The sequence below is a fragment of the Amphibalanus amphitrite genome, unplaced genomic scaffold (genome assembly GCF_019059575.1).
Source record: "Amphibalanus amphitrite isolate SeventyFive unplaced genomic scaffold, NRLGWU_Aamphi_draft 001148F_arrow, whole genome shotgun sequence".
Classification (NCBI taxonomy): Eukaryota; Metazoa; Arthropoda; class Thecostraca; order Balanomorpha; family Balanidae; genus Amphibalanus; species Amphibalanus amphitrite.
In genome coordinates, this window is record NW_024882642.1 from 180,769 (window position 1) to 202,627 (window position 21,859).

The 21,859-nt window shown below is 49.5% G+C and overlaps 3 protein-coding genes across 9 annotated transcripts in view; 1 reads left to right on the plus strand and 2 right to left on the minus strand.

The window, feature by feature from the left end:
• Positions 1-5,042, minus strand: part of LOC122370592 (vang-like protein 2-B) — a 41,569-nt gene extending 36,527 nt beyond the window's left edge. For both annotated transcript variants that reach the window (XM_043346297.1, XM_043346296.1), the window contains exon 1: positions 4,786-5,042. The gene's annotated coding sequence lies outside the window, so the exon portion shown is untranslated. The remainder of the gene's footprint in view (positions 1-4,785) is intronic.
• LOC122370595 lies at positions 216-15,387 on the minus strand. Of its 2 annotated transcripts, none has more exons than XM_043346312.1 (2): positions 15,323-15,387; positions 216-2,051 (listed from the first exon to the last, which is right to left on the minus strand). In XM_043346312.1, exon 2 carries the CDS (start codon positions 1,855-1,857, stop codon positions 1,132-1,134), a length of 726 nt encoding a protein of 241 aa, XP_043202247.1. In that variant the 5' UTR covers positions 1,858-2,051; positions 15,323-15,387; the 3' UTR covers positions 216-1,131. The 2 variants fall into 2 exon arrangements, with proteins under 2 accessions (XP_043202247.1, XP_043202248.1); XM_043346313.1 differs by having other exon boundaries at positions 15,297-15,324.
• On the plus strand, positions 14,775-20,228 carry LOC122370593. 5 transcript variants are annotated; one of them, XM_043346303.1, is made up of 2 exons: positions 14,775-14,797; positions 18,121-20,228. In XM_043346303.1, the coding sequence occupies exon 2, from the start codon at positions 18,138-18,140 to the stop codon at positions 19,722-19,724; it is 1,587 nt and encodes a 528-aa protein (XP_043202238.1). In that variant the 5' UTR covers positions 14,775-14,797; positions 18,121-18,137; the 3' UTR covers positions 19,725-20,228. The 5 variants fall into 5 exon arrangements, with proteins under 5 accessions (XP_043202238.1, XP_043202235.1, XP_043202234.1 ...); XM_043346300.1 differs by lacking the exon at positions 14,775-14,797 and adding an exon at positions 15,657-15,720; XM_043346299.1 differs by lacking the exon at positions 14,775-14,797 and adding an exon at positions 15,663-15,823.
• Positions 20,229-21,859: the final 1,631 nt, after the last annotated feature.

A 21,859-nucleotide genomic window follows, 5' to 3' on the forward strand; every position in this document is an offset into this window, starting at 1 on the left:
CAGCACAGCTTCCGTGCAACGTGTAATCTTGTGACAATGGACGACTGAGTGGCGTAGAAAGTTGTCATTTGACGCCGTAGAAAAAGCAGCTTCTGTTTTTTATTCGTGTGGTACTAAAGGCCCGCCTTGATTGGTTCAAGTATTCAACATCGTTGTCCCATATTTTCGAGCATCACTAACCAGACACCAAGTGTTTTATGGCAAAAAAAAAATGATACGGGAAAATCGCAAACACGGCATTTATTACATTCAAACATGTGCATTATAGAGATGTCGCTCGAAACGACAGCAACGGTATTTTGGCAAATTAATTCAAACGGACCACAGTGAAGACTGTCCCAATAACGCACGAACTCAAAAGCCATGAAAAGCGGTGCGCGGTGACGCGAAAGTGACAAACTTTCAGAGAAGTTCATGGAGTCGAAAATACGATAAGACAATAACCGGAACACCACATCAAAATGAACTTATTCAATGGCAGTGGAGAGGGGAAATCTCATAAATATCCCCAAGGATATTCCACATTTTACGATGTTTTACAATGTTCTACGAGGTCTACATTTCATGAAGGCGATGACTAATGCATAACCAAGGCAGACATCTTACAACGATGCCACAGAATGCGCGACGCAGCGTAAAACTATCTACACGCATTTACATGTTACTATGCCGAGATACCACTGACAAAGGCACACGATGGAACTTTGAAGGGGAAATAGAATCCAGTTCAAGACACCAGAATGAAGGTTAGTCCTAAGAACCTGCGCTAGAATGCCAGATACGTACCTATATTGGAAGCAGATCCTTGTTATTTGCATAAGTGTAGGCGGTACCCATAAAAAACTATGCCGCTAAATGCAACGGGCCATGTGCTTCTTTATCAGTACTCAGCATTTCAGATTCGTTAACACAACGAAACACATTTGTGACGCATACACGATACGGCATTGTGCTCACTCCTCGCAATAGGCCAAACAAAGGAGAGCTGGCGCCGAGCACCGGGGCAGAAATGGCGCCCGTTACTAAAGCTACGCCACGCGCCGGAGCTGGCACCTGGGGTGCCGAACACATCCTTCCGCACTACAGTCCTGTCCCGCACGGCTCTGAGCCGCGGCCGGCGCAGCACCACCGCTACATTTCCAGCGGATACTCATCTGCCGGCAGCTCGCAGTCGTGGAACCTGCGGCTCTTCTTAGCCGTAAACATGAGTCGCATGGTGGAGAGTTTGCGGCCCGACAGCGGGTACGGGCGCGCCTCGCTGAAGCCCAGCCCGGCACTGACGGCAGCCAGCAGGCGACCTGCCGGCTTCGGTCGGCTGCAGTAGAGCGCCGGCTCGCCGGGGTACCAGACCAGCGCCGTGGCCGTGACGGGCGTGTGCCGGCGCGCGCTCTTGAGCCCCTGCAGCTGGTGCCGACTGAAGAGCACCACCCAGACGGCCTCCTGCAGGCGGTCCACCAGCGCGTCAGCCGTGCCGTCCAGCGCGTGCTCGATGTGGCGCGCGATCTTGCGCCGGCCGCGCGGCGAGGTCACCACGGCCTGACCGTGCAGAGCGAACGTGTACCAGGAGGCGCGCTCGCTGGCGGCGCGCAGCTGGCAGAACATGGCCTCTTTCAGCAGCTGGATCATGCGCTCCGTGTCCATGGTATTCACCTTGTCCATAACGGCGCGGCCCATGTCCCGCGTGTCCAGGTGTTTGGGCACGCGCAGCTCGGCGCGCGTCAGGAACTCGCGCTGCAGCGGCGAGGAGAGCACGCGTTTGATGAGCCGCTCCAGACGGATGGTGAGAAGGCCGGTGCTGAGGATACGCTCCTCGGCATCCGACTGCACGCTGGCATCCTCAGCCTCGTCAGAGGACATGGCGGTGACGCTGACTGGGGGGTCGTCTCAGCTAGCGCCGCTGACCGGGGGTCACCTCAGCTAGCGCCGAACGGCAGTGAACTTTCGAACACCACCACCCAGCGGAGAATCTTCTTGGCTAGCGCCGTGTGGCAGTCTGTCCAGTACCGCCGTCTACCGGGGAATCTTCTCAGCTAGCGTAGTACAGCAATCACCTGTTGAACACCGTCACTCAGAACACCACACGAAGACGATCGAGCCGCCCAAGAGTACTTTAGTGACTACTAGGGCCGCCAGGTGGGTGGAAACTACTATGGACGTCAAACCCCTTGAGACCCCACTTTTTTGCGATAATTTTTAAATGCGTCAACTCTCGTTGACAATATTCTGGCAATGTGTGTTTTAGAACCTGCCGAAACTTTTATTACTTAGGTATTTTGACGCCAAACGATTATGAAAGGTACTTCTCATTCACTCGTAATGTTAAATTTCACGGAACGAATCTGCTGTTCGGGTAGAGGCTACGCGCTCATGGGGCGGAGCCACGCAATGACGTCAGCGCTAAGCTCCGCCCTACCCCTCCGGCGCTCCTTGCCCGGCGACCGGTCACTCGCGTCTCTCGCTCCATTCAGCCTTGATGGTGGGCGGTAGCTGGTAGCAGTAGCGGGCGCTGGTAGATGGCATTTAGAGCAGATGGCGCTGGTGGCGGGGCTCGAGTGTGGCCGAGCGCAAGCCTCTGCCCGGGCCTGAATTGACCTTAGCATTACGAGTGAATGAGAAGTACCTTCCATAATCGTTTAGCGTCAAAATACCTTAGTAATAAAAGTTTCGGCAGGTTCTGAAACATACATTGCCAGAATATTGTCAACGAAAGTTGATGCATTTAAAAATTATCGCAAAAAAGTGGGGTCTCAAGGGGTTTGACGTTCATAGTAGGAGTGAACTAACTCTTCACTGATATATCCTTGTAACATTCCTTCTCACTGGCCTCTTAAATGTTTCCGTTTCAGATTCAATGTCCATAATAGGAAGGAAAAAGGTAACACTCTTGAAACGTGTCCATAAAAATATCATAAGTTCTTTCTCTTTGTCGCAGTATCTTTTTCTTTTTTAACTTTGTCTTTTTTAATGTAAAATTAAAAAAGTATGGTCCCTTCCTTTTATTCGGTAACGACTTTGGTTATCGTGATGGTTTCAGGATCAATAGAAATCTGATAATATGACATAAAATTGCTTTATCCATTTTCAAACGTTTCGACTTTATTCAAAGTCGACATTATTTATTTTATCGACTGCTTGTATATCTATGTCAGCATGTAATTGTGTACTTGTCTATCTTAACACTGAAGATGACTTTGAATAAAGTCGAAACGTTTGAAAATGGATAAAGCAATTTTATGTCATATTATCGACTTTGGTTAATGTTATCTATCGGCCACTTTCCCGTGGTTGAAGTATCGAAATACCATAACACTTTTACAGTATATGGAATAGTTTTATAGGCGCAGGTAACTGAGATATGATGCGGTCTAGATCAGTTGCATGGTTAAAACGTTTCAGTCGTATCCGACTTGTGTTAATGATGCTTCAAAGAAGATCGGTATTGGCATGAACTATACGACCTTCGGATATTAAAAATGAATTGCCCAGGGTACCGCCGGTAAAATACCTCGGTAACTTCTGGCCTCCCTCCCCTATAACACCGCAATAATGACACCGTTCCCATGGAGCCAGCGAGAGCCCGCGTGATAGCCGATCTACATTTGCTCGCTTCTGCAGAACTCCACCAGTCCCACCGCCAAGAAACCCGTCTGTCGGAAAAAGTCACCGCTGGATGTCACCCGGCTCCCGTGTTCTCCAGTCACGGTGCTGGCAAAACGTGTGTTTGCCGATGGAGGGTGCGCCGGCGGACACTCCGATCTCAGCAGACAGTGGTGGGAGTCGGAGCCTCCGCCCGGAGACACTCAGCGGGGCGGAGACACAGCGGGATAGTGAGACAGCGGGACAGCGAGACAGGAGACAGCGGAGCCCTTGTGGACGAGGCGGGCGGCCGTTGGGGAGCTCGGCGTGCCGTTTGAGAGTCGGCGCTCGCCACGGGAGGGTGACACCTGACCTTGTGACCCGACAGGCAGAACTGTGACCACGGCTGCGACGACCGACAGACCTGTGACCCTAGGACCTGGCAGACAGAGCCAGTGAAGACCGACAGAGCCGTTCGCCCCGGCCCGGCTGTGACGGTTGTTTGACTCGCGACACCGATGACCTGCCTGCCGGCTCTAACTGACCCATTGGTTGGCGCCTTCGTTGGCCAACCAATGGGAGGCGACCGAAACCCAGCGACACAACTGCCGCACCTCACGGTGTGCAGTGGCCTTTAATTGTAACGTCACGACCCTTCCAACATGTGGCATGACACGTAAGATAAGGATGACGAGACGGCGATAACAACGCCATGGAGGGCCAGATAAAGCGGTCGACCGAACTGTTTTCAAATCATTCAGATTTTCAACAGCTTTTAGTCTAAAGGTTCCTGGAAAGTCAGATCCAATAGCCTAACGTAGGGAGCGAAACTTCGTTCGAAGTTGGCAGCGGCGTCCGTTCATGCCAATTGACGGTAAAACCATACACCGGCATTACTCCTCAAGATACGACGGCCAACGCGGACCAAACTCTCAAACCGATCGCCACTCGTCTCCCGGCGCCACGCAGCAGCCGAGAGGAGCGCTGTTCGCTGCCGTGCTGAGCGCCAGGTGCTCCCCGCTCTCGGCGTACACGTCACTGTGCGAGCGGCGCGGAGTCACGCCGGGTACCGGCCGGCCCGCGGGAGCAGCCGTGGTACGCCCGAGGGGGAGTCCGTGGGAGCAGCAGTGGCCGACTCAAGGGGAGAGGGCGAGAGCCGAGAGAGGAGAGAGGGGCTGTGGGCGCACTAGGGGCGCCTTTGGACAGTACCTGGCAGCGGTGAAATGGCGGCCTCCGGATGCGTCCTTCCTCACTCCCCTCGATAGCAAAATCGCCTGACGTCACTTTCACAACTTTGAACCACGAGTGACGAGCACCACTCCACCGGCCCACGCTCGCATCGACACCACCGGCACCAATCTAGTGGTGAAACACCACACACCTGCACCCCAGCGCACCAACGGTCCCCTCTCGGCACCACACTCGACTCGTTTGCGCGGCCTCAAGACGCCGGCCGACGACGCCTGCCGCCAGCGCCCCTAGCGGCCGCCGGTGAAAGCAGGCGCGGCTGTCGACTGGACCGGCCCGCTGTGAAGACAGCAGCGGCAGCGGCGGGCCCAGCGGCCGGTGTCAGTAACCTTGACTGGTTCAAATGAGCGCGGCCGGCGCGAGTCGTGCCGTGCGTGGGATCAGGTAGCCGGGGTCCCGTCCTGGCCGCTCGGACTGGGGTCGGTCGGTCGGTCGGACCGCACCTGTCTTTACAGTCGGCCACCCCATGATTCATCGGTCAGCCTACGGTAGGCTGACCGCCAACGCCCATGGCTGCTGTTCAGCAGTCGCGCTTTCTAGCCAGACGTTTTGTCGACACCAACATACACTAGATGAATACGATGTGATTATCGTCTTTTTGATATATCTACATTTTGCCGTGATTTTTAAGTGAGGGGCCGGGTTCGAGTCGCTCCGGCGCTCGATATCAGACTTCTGGCGGGGACGGTCTGCGGTTGTTGTTGGGGGGGGGGGGGGGGCAGCTGCGGCCAGCTGCAGTTAGTGAGTGCTTGGCTTTGTGGGTACACTTATTAATGGCATCTGAATTTCCTGGCTTCCATAATTATTTATGGATCGGCCAGGAATGGTCCGCGGGGCGGCTCTGCCCTACAAGCGCAGCTCAGCACGACTACAGCATCGCCAGTCCGTCCATTCAAACGTCCGAACTAAATTTATGTCAACAACGCAAGCTCGAACCAATAAAACATCTTGTATCTTATGTCTTATGTGTGATAATCTAAACAATACAAAGTCACTGCTATGGATTCAGGCTCTTAACCCGCGCCCCACTAGGGGGGGGGGCTATTTATAGCCCCCCCTCCCGTTTTTCTGCAATAACTTCCAAACCGCTTGACGTATCTACGCCAAACTTTCAGTACCTTAGGCTGCATCAATTTGACACCTTGTGTCGAAATTTGAACTTCGTATATACTATAGGTCGGCCGGAAATGACGTCAGAGTGACGTCATGTTCGGCCGATTTCGACGCAAAACATTGATCCACGGCAATCGCTCCCAAGAGCTCAGTTTTTAAGCTAGATCCAATTTCTTTGCATGAGAGGACTCAAAATAGACTGCGCTATTAAACTGCTGTCTCGGATTTTCGAAATTTTAAAAATTTGGAAAATTTGATATAATAAAATCCAAAATTTATATTTTTACATTTTTTTTCAAAAAATTCTTGAATTTTCGAAAAAGCCGGAATATATGTGATAGAACGCATTATTATGACTAACTCTAGAAAGTTTTAGCTAAATATCTTCAAAAATGGCCAAGTTTTACGCATTATTGCAAAAAATTCACAATTATTAATTTTTCAAATCAATTTTTCAGCACGCATTTGACATCGTACGCCAATATAAATAGCACCATCGTGTTCCTGAGCTCAAACTGCATCCAATAGACACCTTTTTTGTTGAAAAATTTCAACTTCAAAATTTGACCTTTTTTTACCTGAAAGTGACCTGACCTAAGCTAAATTCGACTCAAAATGACCTCCAATGACACAGACGACATCAAATTCGAAATCTCGGACCTAAATGGACCATAAAACATGTGTCACGTGACCGACTCATGATATAATATTTTCGTGACCTGTGATGACCTGACCTTGACCTGAAAATCAAAGTACAAGTTTGGTACCCTCAGGGTATCTAGAGCATCTGTTCACGAGTGTGTGATCCAAAAATGAGCCTGATCTGACTTGTAAGACGGCGGCCGGAGCCCAAAACGTGAACAAGCCAAAATGCTAATAATTTTTACTTTGACCTGACCTGTGACGTCATCGGTGACCTCGAGGTCAATGAAATTTGGTGTTTGCTCGACAGTTTTTCCGGGGCTATCAGACGCCGTTTGAATTTTGACGATCGGCCCCGTAGTTTCGGAGTTAGGAGGGGGGCTATGAATAGCCCCCCCCCCCCCCCCAGTAGGGCGTGTTATACGCAGACCCCAGTAGGGCGCGGGTTAAGTAGCATATGGAGCATGGACTATTTCGTGTTTCGGTTAGATTACATATAGACTAACGACCACGACGCCAAGGCGCGGGTTAATTAGACCTCATGAACTTAACCCGCACCCTCGTCGGAGTCTTGTAGCAAGGGAATGAAGGGAAGGAAAAGTACAGAAATAAAAAAGCTGCATCTTGAGGTTCATCAAACAGCGCGGTCCACTGCTGTTCGGCGGTGTAGCAGAAAAGAGATTCGCTGCTGGAAGGAACTCGATAGTAGAGCTGGTAGAACAGGGGAGCTTGAGAGTCGTTGAAGAGATCCCGAGATAGATCTAGTGAGAGATCCAGATAGTGATGAGATCCTGAGATAGATGAGATCCACCGGATAGAGATGTAAGTATCCACCTTGCGTACAAATACATCTGATGGAAGATGCTTTTTAATTTAGAGGCTTGATGATTCTGTTCATTGTATAGACCATGATGTACGAGATGCTTCTTCACTGCTCGGATTTGGGATAGAGGGATCCGATCAGCTGGGTTTGCGGCACAGTTGGGCAGGTGAAGGACAGGGCATTCGAAGTCCCGATGACCACTGCCAAACAATGGGTGGTAATTACAGTGATAAATTGAATGTGATCATTCGTCCAGTCACCCATTCCTATACTGGCCTCCCCATTAAGAAAATTGGCCACTTAATTCGTATTAGCGTTGCTAGTTTCCAGTTGCCCTCGAGAATCATTTGTTCGACTGCCGTAACCGAATTCTACCATGTTCCTATCGGCCTTACTCTAAGATTCATGCGTCATCATTCTCACATCCTTTCTCGCAATACGTTCACATTTCATGTGTTCACCCAAATTTAATTGGTAGCCCCCGAAATTCCCTCCGATAGTGTTAGGCGTCTTACAAACCACGGTCTCCCCGGCGAGATAAATGTCTCTTTCCGAAATCCATATGCATGCTCCGCTAACCGGCGACAAAGATACTTATCGCAGGGCCGTCCAGAATAATTATACACAAATATCCACCCTACTAATTTATGGGATTCACTACACGTCCGATAGACTTATGGTACACACATACACGATTTATATCCGACTTATCTCTCTACCGGGAGAGATTACCTATGCCCTCTTCCGGTCCGCGTGTAACATTCCCGTTCACGACCCAGGGACCACCGTTCGTATCCTGGAACTCTCCTCAGGAACTCTCCTTAAACCATGGGATTTACTCTTCAAGGCCTTACGTGTCCTGGAGTACATTCTTCCCTCCCCTGAGGCTGTCCAGTACCGATTAGAGTACCTTTACGAAATAAGTATGAGGACTTATCCGGGACACTACGGCTCGCCTTATCCGCCCTTTGGGTGACTCACCCCTGACCCTCGGCTTCTTGCCTTTGGCATAACTTACTCTCCACTGCACTGTGCCAATCTTCCCCCTTCCCCCTGCCGTAGAAACCTCTCACTGCCTTCTCACCCAGTGTTACCTAAGCGGGAAAATTAACAGTGGCCGGTACCACTGGCGGAAAACATGCATATGCCCTGCGTACGTGACGGTGTGTCCCTCTTATTATTCCGGTCTGGACGTGGGTTTAGAGAAGTGCATCTGTGTCTCATACGGTCGTGCTGGTAAACGCTACGCCATAGGAGACGGGCAAACAAGCCGTCTGTGCCTCACAGTGCCCTGTGCCAATATTGTTGGAGTAATTATTGGCGCTAACTCGCAAGAACGCGAATAACAGAAACGCATAATTTATCCGAACCTAATCGTAATCTCAAGTCCTAATTGCTGCTGCACGCGTGAACCTTATCATCAGTTCTCGTATACAATCCTAGCAGACCTTGAACCGCTCTTGATTTAATCAGACATATGATCTAGAACCAATTAACACGCATCGATCTGCCGTCTGGTTGTGATCCACCGTATCATAGTGAATTACTGAATGCTCAAACGGAAATGCCTCCTTGAAACTCGTTCGATAGCTTCTGATGGGCTACTAGTTACCTAAACAAATTATCTTTATAGAGTGCCAGAATATTGTCATAGGGTCCCTAGCTTTTCATAGGGAATCTAATTTAAATCATCCTATTAGCAGTAAACAATGCGCATCAAACGAAGTGCAGTCCTAGATATCATATAGCATGTCATATTTAGCTGTCTACGTTCTTATCCCGTTGCAACTTTCCACAACTAACCAGGCTCCTATACGTGACCTTCACCTACCGCCCGCGCCCCAATTACGGCTAACCCACTGCCCTGTTGTGGCTGCTTCTCGCGCCCTCTGGCGGCTCAACGCCCGCGTCGGGAACGACGATTATCACGGCCGCCGGCCGGCGCAGCGTCGACACCGTCAGTCAGTCACGCCGCTATGGGCGCGCCAACACTCGCGGTACAGTGCTCGTGTGTGTTGTCCCTTCTGGCCGGGTAGATTCACCGGATGTGTCAGTGAGTGTGAATCTGGTAAAATATCGCTGCAATATCGCCCTGTTCGACATCTCATCAGCTCCATTCCACATAAGTTTTTTTTTAAATTAAATTCCTGTCCCATTTAATCGTTCCCCAACAAAGATGGTCTTTTCTAGTATTTATTCTACAAAAGCACTACGATCGGTACCTATATCAGTCGCATATTAGTTCTAACCACAAACAATTCTACATCTACCTGTTACTCGACATTTCGCAATTTCAATGACGCAAAGTGACCATCTAAAGTCGCAAAGTGTCAAACCGTCAACCTCAAACCACTGCTCACAACTCTGCACCTAAGTAACGGAAGAAATTCCGCCGTAAGCTCAAGCATTCGTATCTGTCGAAAATCATAACTCATAGCCATATTCATAGATCGATCGCATGAATCAGTCGCCACCTTAAAACATTACATTTCTTTTCATCCGTATTTACCTGTTCTATAATTGATTTCGACTTCGCAATTAATTCCTACAGCAATATTACCAATGATTTCGCAATGCAAATTTTAGTGAGTACAGCACGAATCTAAACCCTTAATTTCACAAACTTCCCAACCTCAAATCTCAATCGCACCTGGCTACCGCCGATAATAAATCGAACGAACCACCTTGGCCAACCACAAAGACATATTCATTATTCAATGCTGACACGAATCCTGTCATCAATTGCAACGTTCGTGACAACTGAACTGCTTAGTCAAATTTTAGCATCTCGCTCTCGGTCTAATCGCGAAACATACCGGCTCCAACTGGCAATAACGTAATTGCTGGCGACTCTGACATGACTTCGAAATTCAGATCCTAATATGCTACTAGGGTGTCTGGACCAATAAGCTCAAAGTAATTTAAGTTTTCCAATTCCAATTGAGAGTGCATTTTATGGCAACCGAAAATGTTTGGCAGTCGTCACGGCACGGCAACCGGGCAGAGGGGGGGGGGGTCAAGGATTGGGATTGAGCAGACTTTTCAACAACACTCACATTCTGGAGTTTCTCTGCGCTTCCGCTTCTCAGTGTGGTCACAAGCGTCGGCTACTGTCCTCGGTTCTGATCACTCGAACTGAAGAGGCTTCTCGCGGGTGACCCCGGACTGACGGCGGCCTCCAGATGGCGTCTCCGGCTCCGGCTGCAGACTGTGACTCTCGGCTGCTCGACTGTGATTCTCCCTCTGGTTGGGTGGCGCACCCTTTTATAGTTGGGGGGGGGAGGGGTGACTGCCACGCCCTTGCGACGTCATCTTCCTCTGCCTTCTTCTGGTGGGTGGGGCCGTAAGATGGCGCCCTCTGTCCTGTTTAGTCACCTTGCTCCTCTGTGCCTGCAATTTTTGGCCGTCGAATCGTCTTCGTGTTGAGTGCTTTATCATTTTAGTAATCGCTGACATAAAACAATCCACGAAAGGTTTGTGATTTTCGAGTTTTAATTTTGATTCTTCAATTTCATTTTATTCAAACTTTTGTTTCCTTCCGTTTCGTCTGCCGCCAACGCCCCTGTGACGTCACTCTTGCTCCGCCCACCGTACCGGGGCGTGGCCGTAAGTCAGCGCCTTCTTCCTCTGCGGAGATCTCTGGAACTACCTCATGAGGCCATTGTGAGGTCGGTCACCCGGCTATTTTGCCAGGTTCACTCACCCTGGGTTGCTGTGCCCGACAAAGGAGGCTGTGTGCTCCAGCCGGCATCCATCCTTGACACTGCTCCATGATCTGTTGACATATCTTACTGATCCAGCGTTATTTGAGGAGGCTCGGATCGCTCATCCTGCGGTAGCTGTCTCCATAGGCGAGCGTCGTAATGAGAGTTTAACGGCTGCCCATTGCGAAGACCTCTGGAACTACAGCGTTTTTGCTTGCCGTAGGATCTTTCTGGTTTTGCCATTCCCTCCGTGGGACTCAGCGCGGCGCAGCTGTTGTGGTACCTGACAGAGTACGTGACAAGTGACAGAGTACCTTAACGTGCTCGCTCGCCGCCGCCGCCGGCCGCAGTTCTGACGTAGCTTGTCGACTCAGCTGTGCCTCGGCGGTTCGTACTGATGTGACCGGCATCGTCTTCTCGCAGATGTGTCTACTGCGGGCTATTCTCACGGACAGTGCTCGTTGAGGGAGTTGGGGAAAAGTGCTGAATGGGGATGGCGGGCCTGGTGACGGGGGGGGGGGGGGTAGTGAATAATGAGAGGGGAGGAGAGCGCAGCAGCAGCGCTCCGCTCAGCTGTGCGTCACCCGGTAGCAGCGACGGGTGTGTGAATGGAGGGCTAGGCCTGTGACCGGACTGCGAGGGGGGGGGGGGAACTGCCGTACCGAGCCGTGCCGAAAAGATACTACGTTAAATGTTCAAGATGTAGCGTGCTACAGTCTCAGCAAACTTCGCCGTGGTGATGGAGAAGGCCATACCAATTAGGTACCTCAGAAATTTAGGAAGACGCGACAAAACGTTCGATGACTCATGTCGAGTACTTTAGAAAGTATCGACGTCAAATGCTCGCTCAGGTCAATACCGAAGTCAATGTAGACCGTCTAATCAACATTTATGGCTTAGCAATGGTAGCCAACAATGTTCAATGCCGTTGTTCGTGAAAAAAACTACAAAAGTGCAGATAAGGAAACCGATCGATCATTGCTCATTCAGGATAATGCCGAAAGAGCTGACTTCAGGTTGATAACTTTGTATACAGACGGCAAATAAGAAGAAAAAATATTGACAGGGATTTTTCACGATTACCTCATCATGTAACAAAGGGGGAACAGTTACATCTATCGTAATCCTCTCAAGACTCAATGAAACAGGTCCAATGCTTTAAAACGCAATCTGAAAGGACCAAAGTCACAAATTGACCTTATACGAACCGGGTCCGTGGTCCCAGGCTGGGAGGACGTTTTCACCCCGAACGCCGGAACTAACAATCGCGGAAAAGCCATCCGATAGGTCTTTTTCAGCTCTTTCGCTAATAAATTTTCCGATTTACATAGTATGAGCCCAGCGGTTTGCCTTCCGAGGAGACTTAACACCAGTAGAAGTCGGATTTAACCCTAGAACGCCTAGGGGGGGGGGGGTTGTATCAACCCCCCCCCCTGAGGTTTTTTTCGAAGTGCACGCTAAACGGCTTGTCGTAGCGGGCTGAAATTTTCAACACCCTTTGGGGCAACCTTTGCGCATCTTTTGACGAAAAAAATTGATCGGGTCATGTCAGGTCACGGAGTTATGACGTCATAAGAGGTACAGCCTCCGGCCGGATTTTCACAAACTGAGTGCCAACGCCCGAGGTTTCCTGCCGGTGGTACGGACATCGGTTGATGGATCGTGATGAAACTTCCCATGCATGTTGGGGCAAGTATTGGCTATCATATGGTATAAGAAATTTGACCGGGTCAGGTCAGGTCACGGAGCTATGACGTCACAAGAGGAACAGCGTCCGGTACTATTTTTGAAAAGCGCCCGAACCACTATTTTGCTAATTCTTGTCACCTCAATGGGAATATGCAGCAATATTAGCTTCTATAGGGAGCAAATGGACCTCCCAAATCCAAAAATACAATCAGATTTCAAAAATTTAAATTTTGATTTTTCGAATTTCTGCCGCCGACTGTGACCTTGCCGACTTCCGGCGCTCCCAACGCGCCATTTTTAGAGCTAGGGAAACGGAATACATACCAAACGATAGAGAATTAATCAAGGAACACGATAGTGAAGGTTTCAAGTCGATATCTCCCACCGTTTTGCCGCAATCGCCGCCGAAAGTTGAAAAAAGTCTATTTTTCCGAAAATTTGACCTTTGACCGGTCAAAAGTAGGTCAAATGTTGACCTAGGGCCAAAAAATATACCACCAATCGCGAGATCTCGTTGAGAGCAATCCGTTGGTTTTTTCCGCTAAGCTCTACGACCTTCCGTTTCGAAACGCCAGGGGGGGGGGTCGTAACAACCCCCCCCCCCTGGTCGTTCGTGTTATGAGAAATGGCCTGGTCGTGCGAGGGTTAAGGGCATTTTTTCTGCAACAATCTTTCATCCAAATTACCGTAACCCCACTCCTGTGCAGCATATGTCATGATTATCCATTGAGGGGAAATCACCCAGCCCAACCATATCTGACCCAACCCAGTCTTTATTAGGCGTTAAAGGAAAAGTGCCACCTTCGTGAAATATGAAGATATCGTTGCTTTTCATTTTGACATTATTATTTTTCATGTTCTTTTTAAATCTGGTGCCAGAAGTGCATAATTCGCAAAAAAGTATGTCAAACTATTTAACATATTGGTACTATGTTTGTACTCTCTACCGCACCTTCTGTATGATGTCATAGCGATGACATCACACTCAAGCCAATCAGCCTTCAGAAGACAGTCTCGTCGGCTTGTGTCAAATTAGCTGATTGGTTAAAGCTGAGCTGATTGGAGCTGATTGGTTAAAAACCAAAGCCTCGCCGCGGGTGGCTGTATTACAGGATAAGAACGCATTCCTGGGATAAGGACGCATTCCTGGCATATTTTCTTTTAAAATTGCCGATACCTACAAATGGAGGCCGAAATCGGCCGTAAGGTGGGACACTCTCGGGGTTTTCGGACACGGGCTACAAGATGGCCATCTCAGTTTCAAACCCTATGTTAAAGGTGACCCTTTTCCTTTAAGTAGGTGTATAGGGTTAGTTAGGTCAGGTTAGGTAGGGCTTATTGTGTTAGGTCCAGTAATTGGTTATGTTACATTAGGCTGAGTTAAGTCAGACTTGTTGTTTTGAAGCAAATTCAATCCCTGAAAGTTATGGGAACCTCAGCTTCAGTATTACCAAAAAAAAAAAAACCTACTTAACAACCAAATCAGTTTTAACACCTAATGTCTACAGAGGTACTTTACTGGGAATGACTTTCAATGAGAGACTGCTACTGCTACTGACTGCTACTGCAAGATCACCAGTCCTCTCAATAGCCAATAGTCAATAGTGATAGGAAGTTATTGGTATCTGTTGCCCCCCCCCCCCAAAAAAAAACTCACCAATTAGATGCTGAAAGTGCAAGGAAGCTGATAGCATGCTGATCCAAAATAGCAAATGAACAGTACATTGAAGTTATGACTTTTATGTTTTCAAGTCTAGCATTCATCCCAATCGAAGATTTGTTTGTTGTTCTAAGAGGACAAATAATAAGGGAGCTAGAATATCAAAGACCAGTGAAGCAGCAAATTTCTTTTAAACGATACTCACAATATTAATGATGCAGAGAGGATAAAATTAAAAAGAAATATGACAATACATAGGACAAGCACCCTACACAAGCTGGCATTATGAATAGTAGCTGTGCAAACTGTTGGGCATCAGTAAAGCTGGCATCACCATTGGCGGTAGGTACCTATAGGTAGGTTGTAGAATGATTGATTACCAGTCACTTGGTTTATGGTTAGGTTGGTGTGGTGACCTTGGTAGGTTGTTGGTTAAAAGGTAAGGTGAGGTCAGGTTAGACTGCTTTTTACTCGGACTTCAACTACACTTTTACCGGTTAACACCTACAGCGACCCCAGCTTTACTGTGCCAACTCAAGCTTGAACTGTTGTTTATGTAAAACAAAGATAATTGAAAATAGAGGAGATTATTTCGAATTGGGATTCAAGATACCAGGTTAAAAATTAACTGAAAAACAATTTTCAAACAAACAATGAAAAAATATGGACTCCAAGCTCAAACTAAGGAGAAATCACATCTCAATCTCGATCTTTAGGTACTGTTGAGACAAACCAGATAGCAGATACGTGGTAATTCTTATGCATTTGCTACTCAGTTTGAAGAGTTGAAGTAACGAAAACATTCAATTGCCAAACAATTGCTATTTTCTCGATCATATACCAATAAAATCCGACAAAACCACTTACCATCCGTAAAAAGTTGGCGGCGTCACATTTGAAGTGAATGTCGCTATTGCGTCTTATTTGTAGCTTCTGTGTAGCTGAAGGATTTTCTTAAAAAAGTAAAAAAAATATTTTGTGCTTCATATTCTGTCAGATAGCTTTGAACCTTAAATAGGAAATTTTATAATATGAAAACGTAGCGTATAAGATATGAAAATATCATTTTGATAGTGTATCAGAAAATGATTTTTTAAACGATCTTCTAAAAGCTTTTTCTTCAAAACGTAGAAGAAATTCCTTATGTGGTAGCTGAAATTAGGCATGCTCATATGGCAGCCTTCACTTTTTTGATGCCTCCTTGGTTGTTGCTTCACTTGCTTCACGATAGATCTGACGATAGATAGCTATTTGCTTGTGTTTTTGTTTGTGATTCTGAAAGTTCAGGGTTTTTCAGTTGTTTACAAACAATTTCAAATTGCCATCATCATCAACAAACGTCTAATAAAATTCAAACACCTTTAAAAGGTCAATAATATAATGGATAAAAATTGAATCTTTAGGCCAGATGTGCCAGAGTTGCATTTCATGATTGCATTGCATGATTTGTATTTCGATTTTCTGTAACTTCGACTTAATATTTCAAAACCTTGCATGCAAAAATGGGTGGAATCTGAAAACATAGCCCCTGAGCCGATTTAATCAAGGATCTTGAAATTCGCTAGACCTAATCACGTTAGCCTGTTAAAGGCACCCAGAGGGGGAGAATATCCCAATAATTGTTTGTTTTCAGATTCCGCGCCCGGTTTTCAGATTCCACCTAAAAATGGATCCTGATCCATACCTACAAAACTTTGCAAAGCCACCATTTTAAGCATAAATACCTTTATTAAATCATTAAACTGCAACCTGCTACTCAACCCTTTATCTAACTTATTTCAAGTTGTCACACAAAAGTATAGTTGGGTATTGTTGCAATGGCCAAATCCTGAACTTAAATGAATCACTTCATTCACTTGGGTGTAGATCGCATTTTGCTCTGGGGTGCAGGCTTTGGACGCTGGCTTACACCATATCCATTGGCACCATGGATCAATATTATATTTATTCTGGTGCTTTAGTGAGGCAGCACATATGTTGGTCTGAAATTTGCAGAATTTGATTTTGTACTGTCACACCTACCTCTGCCAAGTGTTCATCCTGCTCTGTCATGATTCTCCTGCTAAACCTGGTTATATGGCTTTAGGAACTGTGTGTTTGTGTTTACAAGCGTTTGTGAAAGGTACATGGAGACATAAGCCAGTTATATATTGAAATGTTCTTTTAGCAAATATGTCAGTTGGGCAAACTAGACCTTTGGAATCAAAATATGGAGGCATCAAAAGATTGATTCCTTATGACCATATTTGGGCATAAATGCAGACCATTTCTAACTTACCAAACACATAAAAATAAGAGAGTGTTTCAAGAACGAGCATGCCTGACCTTGAACAGAGATGCTGGAAGTATCTCCTAAGCAAAATAATATTGCTCCTATCATAACAATTTGAATTCTATAGGTAGTGAAAGGCAATCAAGGAATTGATTCACTTTAAACAGATAATCATAATATTGATTCCCCATCAGCTGGCTAATCATTATTTTGATTCACAGGTAATGTTAACAGATAGGCAACAATTACTTGGAAGAATATAGCATTTATCTTGCTATTATTCTCATTTAGTGGTATCCTCAGTACCACAACAGATACCTATAGCACTGTTGTACTTTACCTTCACTACATTTGATAACAATTCACAATTTTTAAATGTCAAGAATACAAAAACTGAAGCAACAGGTAAAAACCATATAATAAATAAACAAGCACTACAACAATGATAATTAGGGGTTTCAAAATTTCATTTTGCCATTTTACACAAATACTGATTGTTTAGTATGCAATTCATGATACAAAAATAACATACACTGTGATTTCCTCAAAACAGCTTTTACGTGATGGACAGTGCCTCTGTCTTTTTCCCATTCCCAAGGCCAAAGGGACAATTTCTTAGTTTTGAGGTAACACTTTTTGCAAACCTACCACATTTTTCTACCTTTTTAAAGAAATATTTCACCGTCATGGGCCTTTTTTCAACCGTAACGATACATTTGAAGTCAAAAGTGTACCCAAATGAATCAAAAAATTGATTCTATGCCCATATTTGGTCATGGCTCCTCCCACCAGAATCAAATTATTGATGCCTCCATATTTTGATTCCTAAAGTCTAGTTTGCCCAACTGATGTAGTTTGCCAGAAGCCCCAAACCCAACATGAATACCAACTAAGACCACCATACAGTAGCATAAGAATAGCAACTTCTTCACCAAATTTTGCTGATATCATGATGATTAAGCAATAGAAGCATAACCCTGAGTCACTTTTTGACCATAGTCTTAGTGCAACAGTACCATGGTTTTCATCCTGTCAGCAATATTTAAATGTTTACAGGCCAAAGTTTTATATTATATTAAAATAACCAGTAAACCAAAAGTCAAAATCTGTAGGAGCTCAGGAAAGCTTCTAAATTTTTTTTTTTATTGACTAGTGGGCACTAGGCTTTCATCATTTGATGTGAACAGTCAGGTATCAATAACTATGGAATCATTGGATAAAGTGTGAATATTAGTATTACAGCTCATGTTATGAAAACTTGATGACTTTGCAAGACCTTCTTTAGAACATCTTGAACCCATGATTTTCTGGCTACTGTGATGGTCATCCCCGCTCATATTAGAACAATGAGTACATTTCATGTATGGGTTTTATAACAAGGTCTCCTTTCCAGAGTTGCTACCAGCCACGATGGCTGCCTCTGTGGGCTGTTTGAGGTCGGCCGGGCTCCGGCTGGCGTCGCTCAGTCGTCCCATGTCGACAGCGGCGGCCGGCAGCGACGGGCGCCGGGTCCGTATCGGTTGCGCCAGTGGCTTCTGGGGTGACACCTCCGTGTCGGCGCCGCAGCTGATCCGCCACGGCCAGCTCGACTTCCTCGTGTTCGACTACCTCTCTGAGATCACCATGTCACTGCTGACAGCGGTGCGCGCGCGTCAGCCCGAGCTCGGCTACGCGCCTGACTTCATCGAGGCCGGCGTCGGCGGCCAGCTGGCGCTCGGACCGCTGGCGCACGCGTTCGACTGGCGCTGGGACGACTGGGACCGACTGGCGGCCGGCAGTCTGGCTGGCCACCTGCTCGAGTGCGGCGCCCAGAGTACCGGTGGGATCAGCACCGACTGGCGCCGCGTGCCCGACTGGCATCGTATCGGCTTCCCGATCGCCGACTGCGGCGCGGATGGTGACCTGGTGCTGACCAAGCCGCAGGACACGGGCGGCCTGGTGTCGGTCGGCACTGTGGCCGAGCAGCTGGTGTACGAGATTGGTGACCCGCGCCGCTACCTGCTCCCCGACGTGGCGTGCGATTTTAGCCGGGTGCAGCTGGCGGCCACCGCTGACGGTGTGGCAGTGAGCGGCGCCCGCGGCCGGCCGCCCACCGACTCCTACAAGGTGTGCGGCACGCACCTCGACGGCTACAGCGCCACGGCCGTCTGCCCCGTGATCGGCCCGGCGGCGGCAGAGAAGGCGCACCGCACAGCCGAGGCCATTCTAGCGCGCTGCCGGGACATCTTCGCCGAGCTGAAACTGGCAGACTTCAGTCGGACGCACGTGCAGGTGCTGGGAGCCGAAGAGACGTACCCAGACGGGCCGGCGCCGCCGCGCCGCGAGGCCGTGCTCTGGCTAGCTGTCAGCCACGCCGATAAGCGCGCTCTGCAGGTGTTTGGCCGCGAGGTGGCCCCAGCCGGCACTGGCATGGCTCCCGGCCTGACGGGGCTGGTCGGCGGCCGGCCCAAACCGACGCCAGTGCTGCGGCTCGTGTCGTTCCTCGTCCCCAAACGTGATGTGGACGTTTCGGTGGACGTGGATGGCGCCGACGTGCCCTTCACGGTGGCTGAGACCGCTGCAGACGCGTCTACCCCTACTGATGAGCCTGCCGAGGCTCCCCCCGCCGGTGCCAAGCCGCTGGGAGCGTTCACTTATCGCCTGGAACGCGTGGCCCTCACTCGCAGCGGCGACAAGGGTGACTCGTGTAACATCGGAGTGGTGGCGCGCAGCCCGGCCCTCTACCCTCACCTCTGCCGGGAGCTGACCGCAGAGCGGGTGGCCGCCTACTTCACCCGCCTGCTGCCCGCTGGGGTCGACCCTACCTCGCTGGTGGACCGGTACGAGCTCCCCGGGGTGCACGCGCTCAACTTTGTGCTACGCCAGTCACTGGGAGGCGGAGGGATTGCCTCACTGCGGCCTGACCCGCAGGGAAAGGGGTACGGACAGATGCTGCTCGATATGGAACTGTCCGGAATGCCAGAGGTACCCGAGCTGGACAGAGAAGCGGAGAAATGAGGGAGAGTGGTGGGAGCGGGACAATGATTAATGGGTGGGCTTGGCGTTTGGAAATGTGCCTGCGGGAGTTTGTCGGAGACAGCTGTGGAAATGATATATTTGTGATATAGGTGATGTGCGCGTAATGTCTGTCTACCAAGGCGTTGGAGCCTGCTTTTTCATGCGTACCAGACATTTGTTAGCAAAGTGATGTTGTGTAAGCTCTGTTAAGTAATTTGTCGATATATTTCTGGTCGGACGTCTCCATAGCCCGTAAAACGTCAATGCGATGCTGTGTTAGGTGCAAAGTGAATTACGATTTACGACTCTGTATCGACTATTGAGGTAAAGTAGATGAGTCATGGTTGTTCAGGTGTTTACCAGTGTGCAGTAGAGTAATGTCATATTTAAATGCCTTCAGCTGTCTGGTTTACCGCAGCTTCGAACCTATCAATGCAATGATAATGTGATTGCTAGTTTGGTATATCTTTCAGAATGCCGAATATACTTTGTACTCCCTTGTAATGCTTTATTTGGCATTGGATATGGTTTACATCGATATGTTACTTGGTGTGGGTGTATCAGTCATATTTCACGTGGGTGGTGTATTTTTCACATGATTCTGAAAAGAAAAGAAAATAGACTCATTAGGAACGCCAGTAAAAAAACACATGGTTGACACCATACATGGTATGATTTAAGTGAGCGTCTTCATTCATAAGTGGGCTACGATAAATATGTATTTGCCGAGCGTGAAGGGTTGTGTGAGGAAACCATCTGATGTAGCCGATACTGTAGGTAGGACAGCCTCGCGAGGAGCCGTGTAGCACCACCTGGTCCGGTCCGCGAAGGCTCCTGTCCCGTCCATGTCCGAGTTCCGGGAGGGTGTCGGCCTGCCGCCGCTGCGCCTCTCGGAGCGCGGCCGGCAGACGGTGGCCTTCCTGTCGGCGCTGCTGGGTCTGACCGCCGGCCAGCTGGGTCTGCTGGCCGCTCTGACGCCACTGGCGGAGCTGGAGCCGGCGCTGCGGCTCGGCGGGGCGCCGGCGATAGATCACGAGCCACTGCTGAGGTACTGGCCGGACGGCAGCACCGTGTCGTTCGCCGGCGGCGCCACCGTCCTGCCGATGCAGAGCGCTGCACACGAGGTGGCCGCCATCGGCGCGGCCGCCACAGCCGCCAGCGCGCTCGGCGTGATATTCGCCGTGCTGTCGCGCTCCCACGAGCGCGCCCGCCGGCGCCGCGCCCTGCTCGCCGGCTACCTGTACGTGCTGGCGGAGCTGGCCGCCGCCGGCCTGGTGGCCGCCAGGGCTGCCCGCGGGCCCCAGCTTGCCGGCGGACCCGACCTAGAGCGTCAGTACCACACGGCATTCGCCAACGCCATGTGGGACTACCTGTACGATCCGCAACTGAAGGTGTATCTCGACACGGTGCAGCAAGAGCTGAGCTGCTGCGGCGCCGGCGGGTTCACCGACTGGTTCCTGACAGACTGGTTGCGGCCGGGCGTCTACAAGGAGCGCTATTACATGAACCTACTCGGACGTCTGATGGTTGGCCTTAAACCCAATGAGTCCTACTACTCACTAGCCAAGTACGGCTCTATCGAAGCTCAGAACGCACTCGTCCCGCAGCTCGGAAACTCGGAGCTCACAGCGCCAAAAGAGAACGAGCTCTTCTTCAATGAAGTGCCCTTCAGCTGCTGTGACCCCGAGTCGCCCATCTACTGCCGGCAGCAGTTCGCTAACCGGGTCATGTTTGCGTACGACCCAGCCAACAACCTGACCGTGTTTGACCGCGGCTGCGCGAGCGCCGTGGCAGAGGCGGTAGCCAGCGATGCCAGCTCGACGGTGGCGCCGCTCTGGTGGCTGTTTGGTGTGAAACTGGCGGCGCTGATGGCGTACCGGCTGGTGCAGACGTCCCAGGCGTGCGCGCTGAGCGCGGGCCGCCATCTCTCCCCGGCCAGGGGCTGGGTGATACTTCTGTGGCCGAGTCGCGGTGGAGGCGGTCCGTCCGAGACCGACCCAGAGCGTCAGCCGCTGGTGGAGGGTGGGGAGAGCACTGAGGGAACGGGAGAGAGTACTGAGGGCACAGGAGACACGGAAACCACCGGGGAGAGCGAAGGAACGGCGGAGGGAGAGGCAGAGGACGGAGGGACAGAG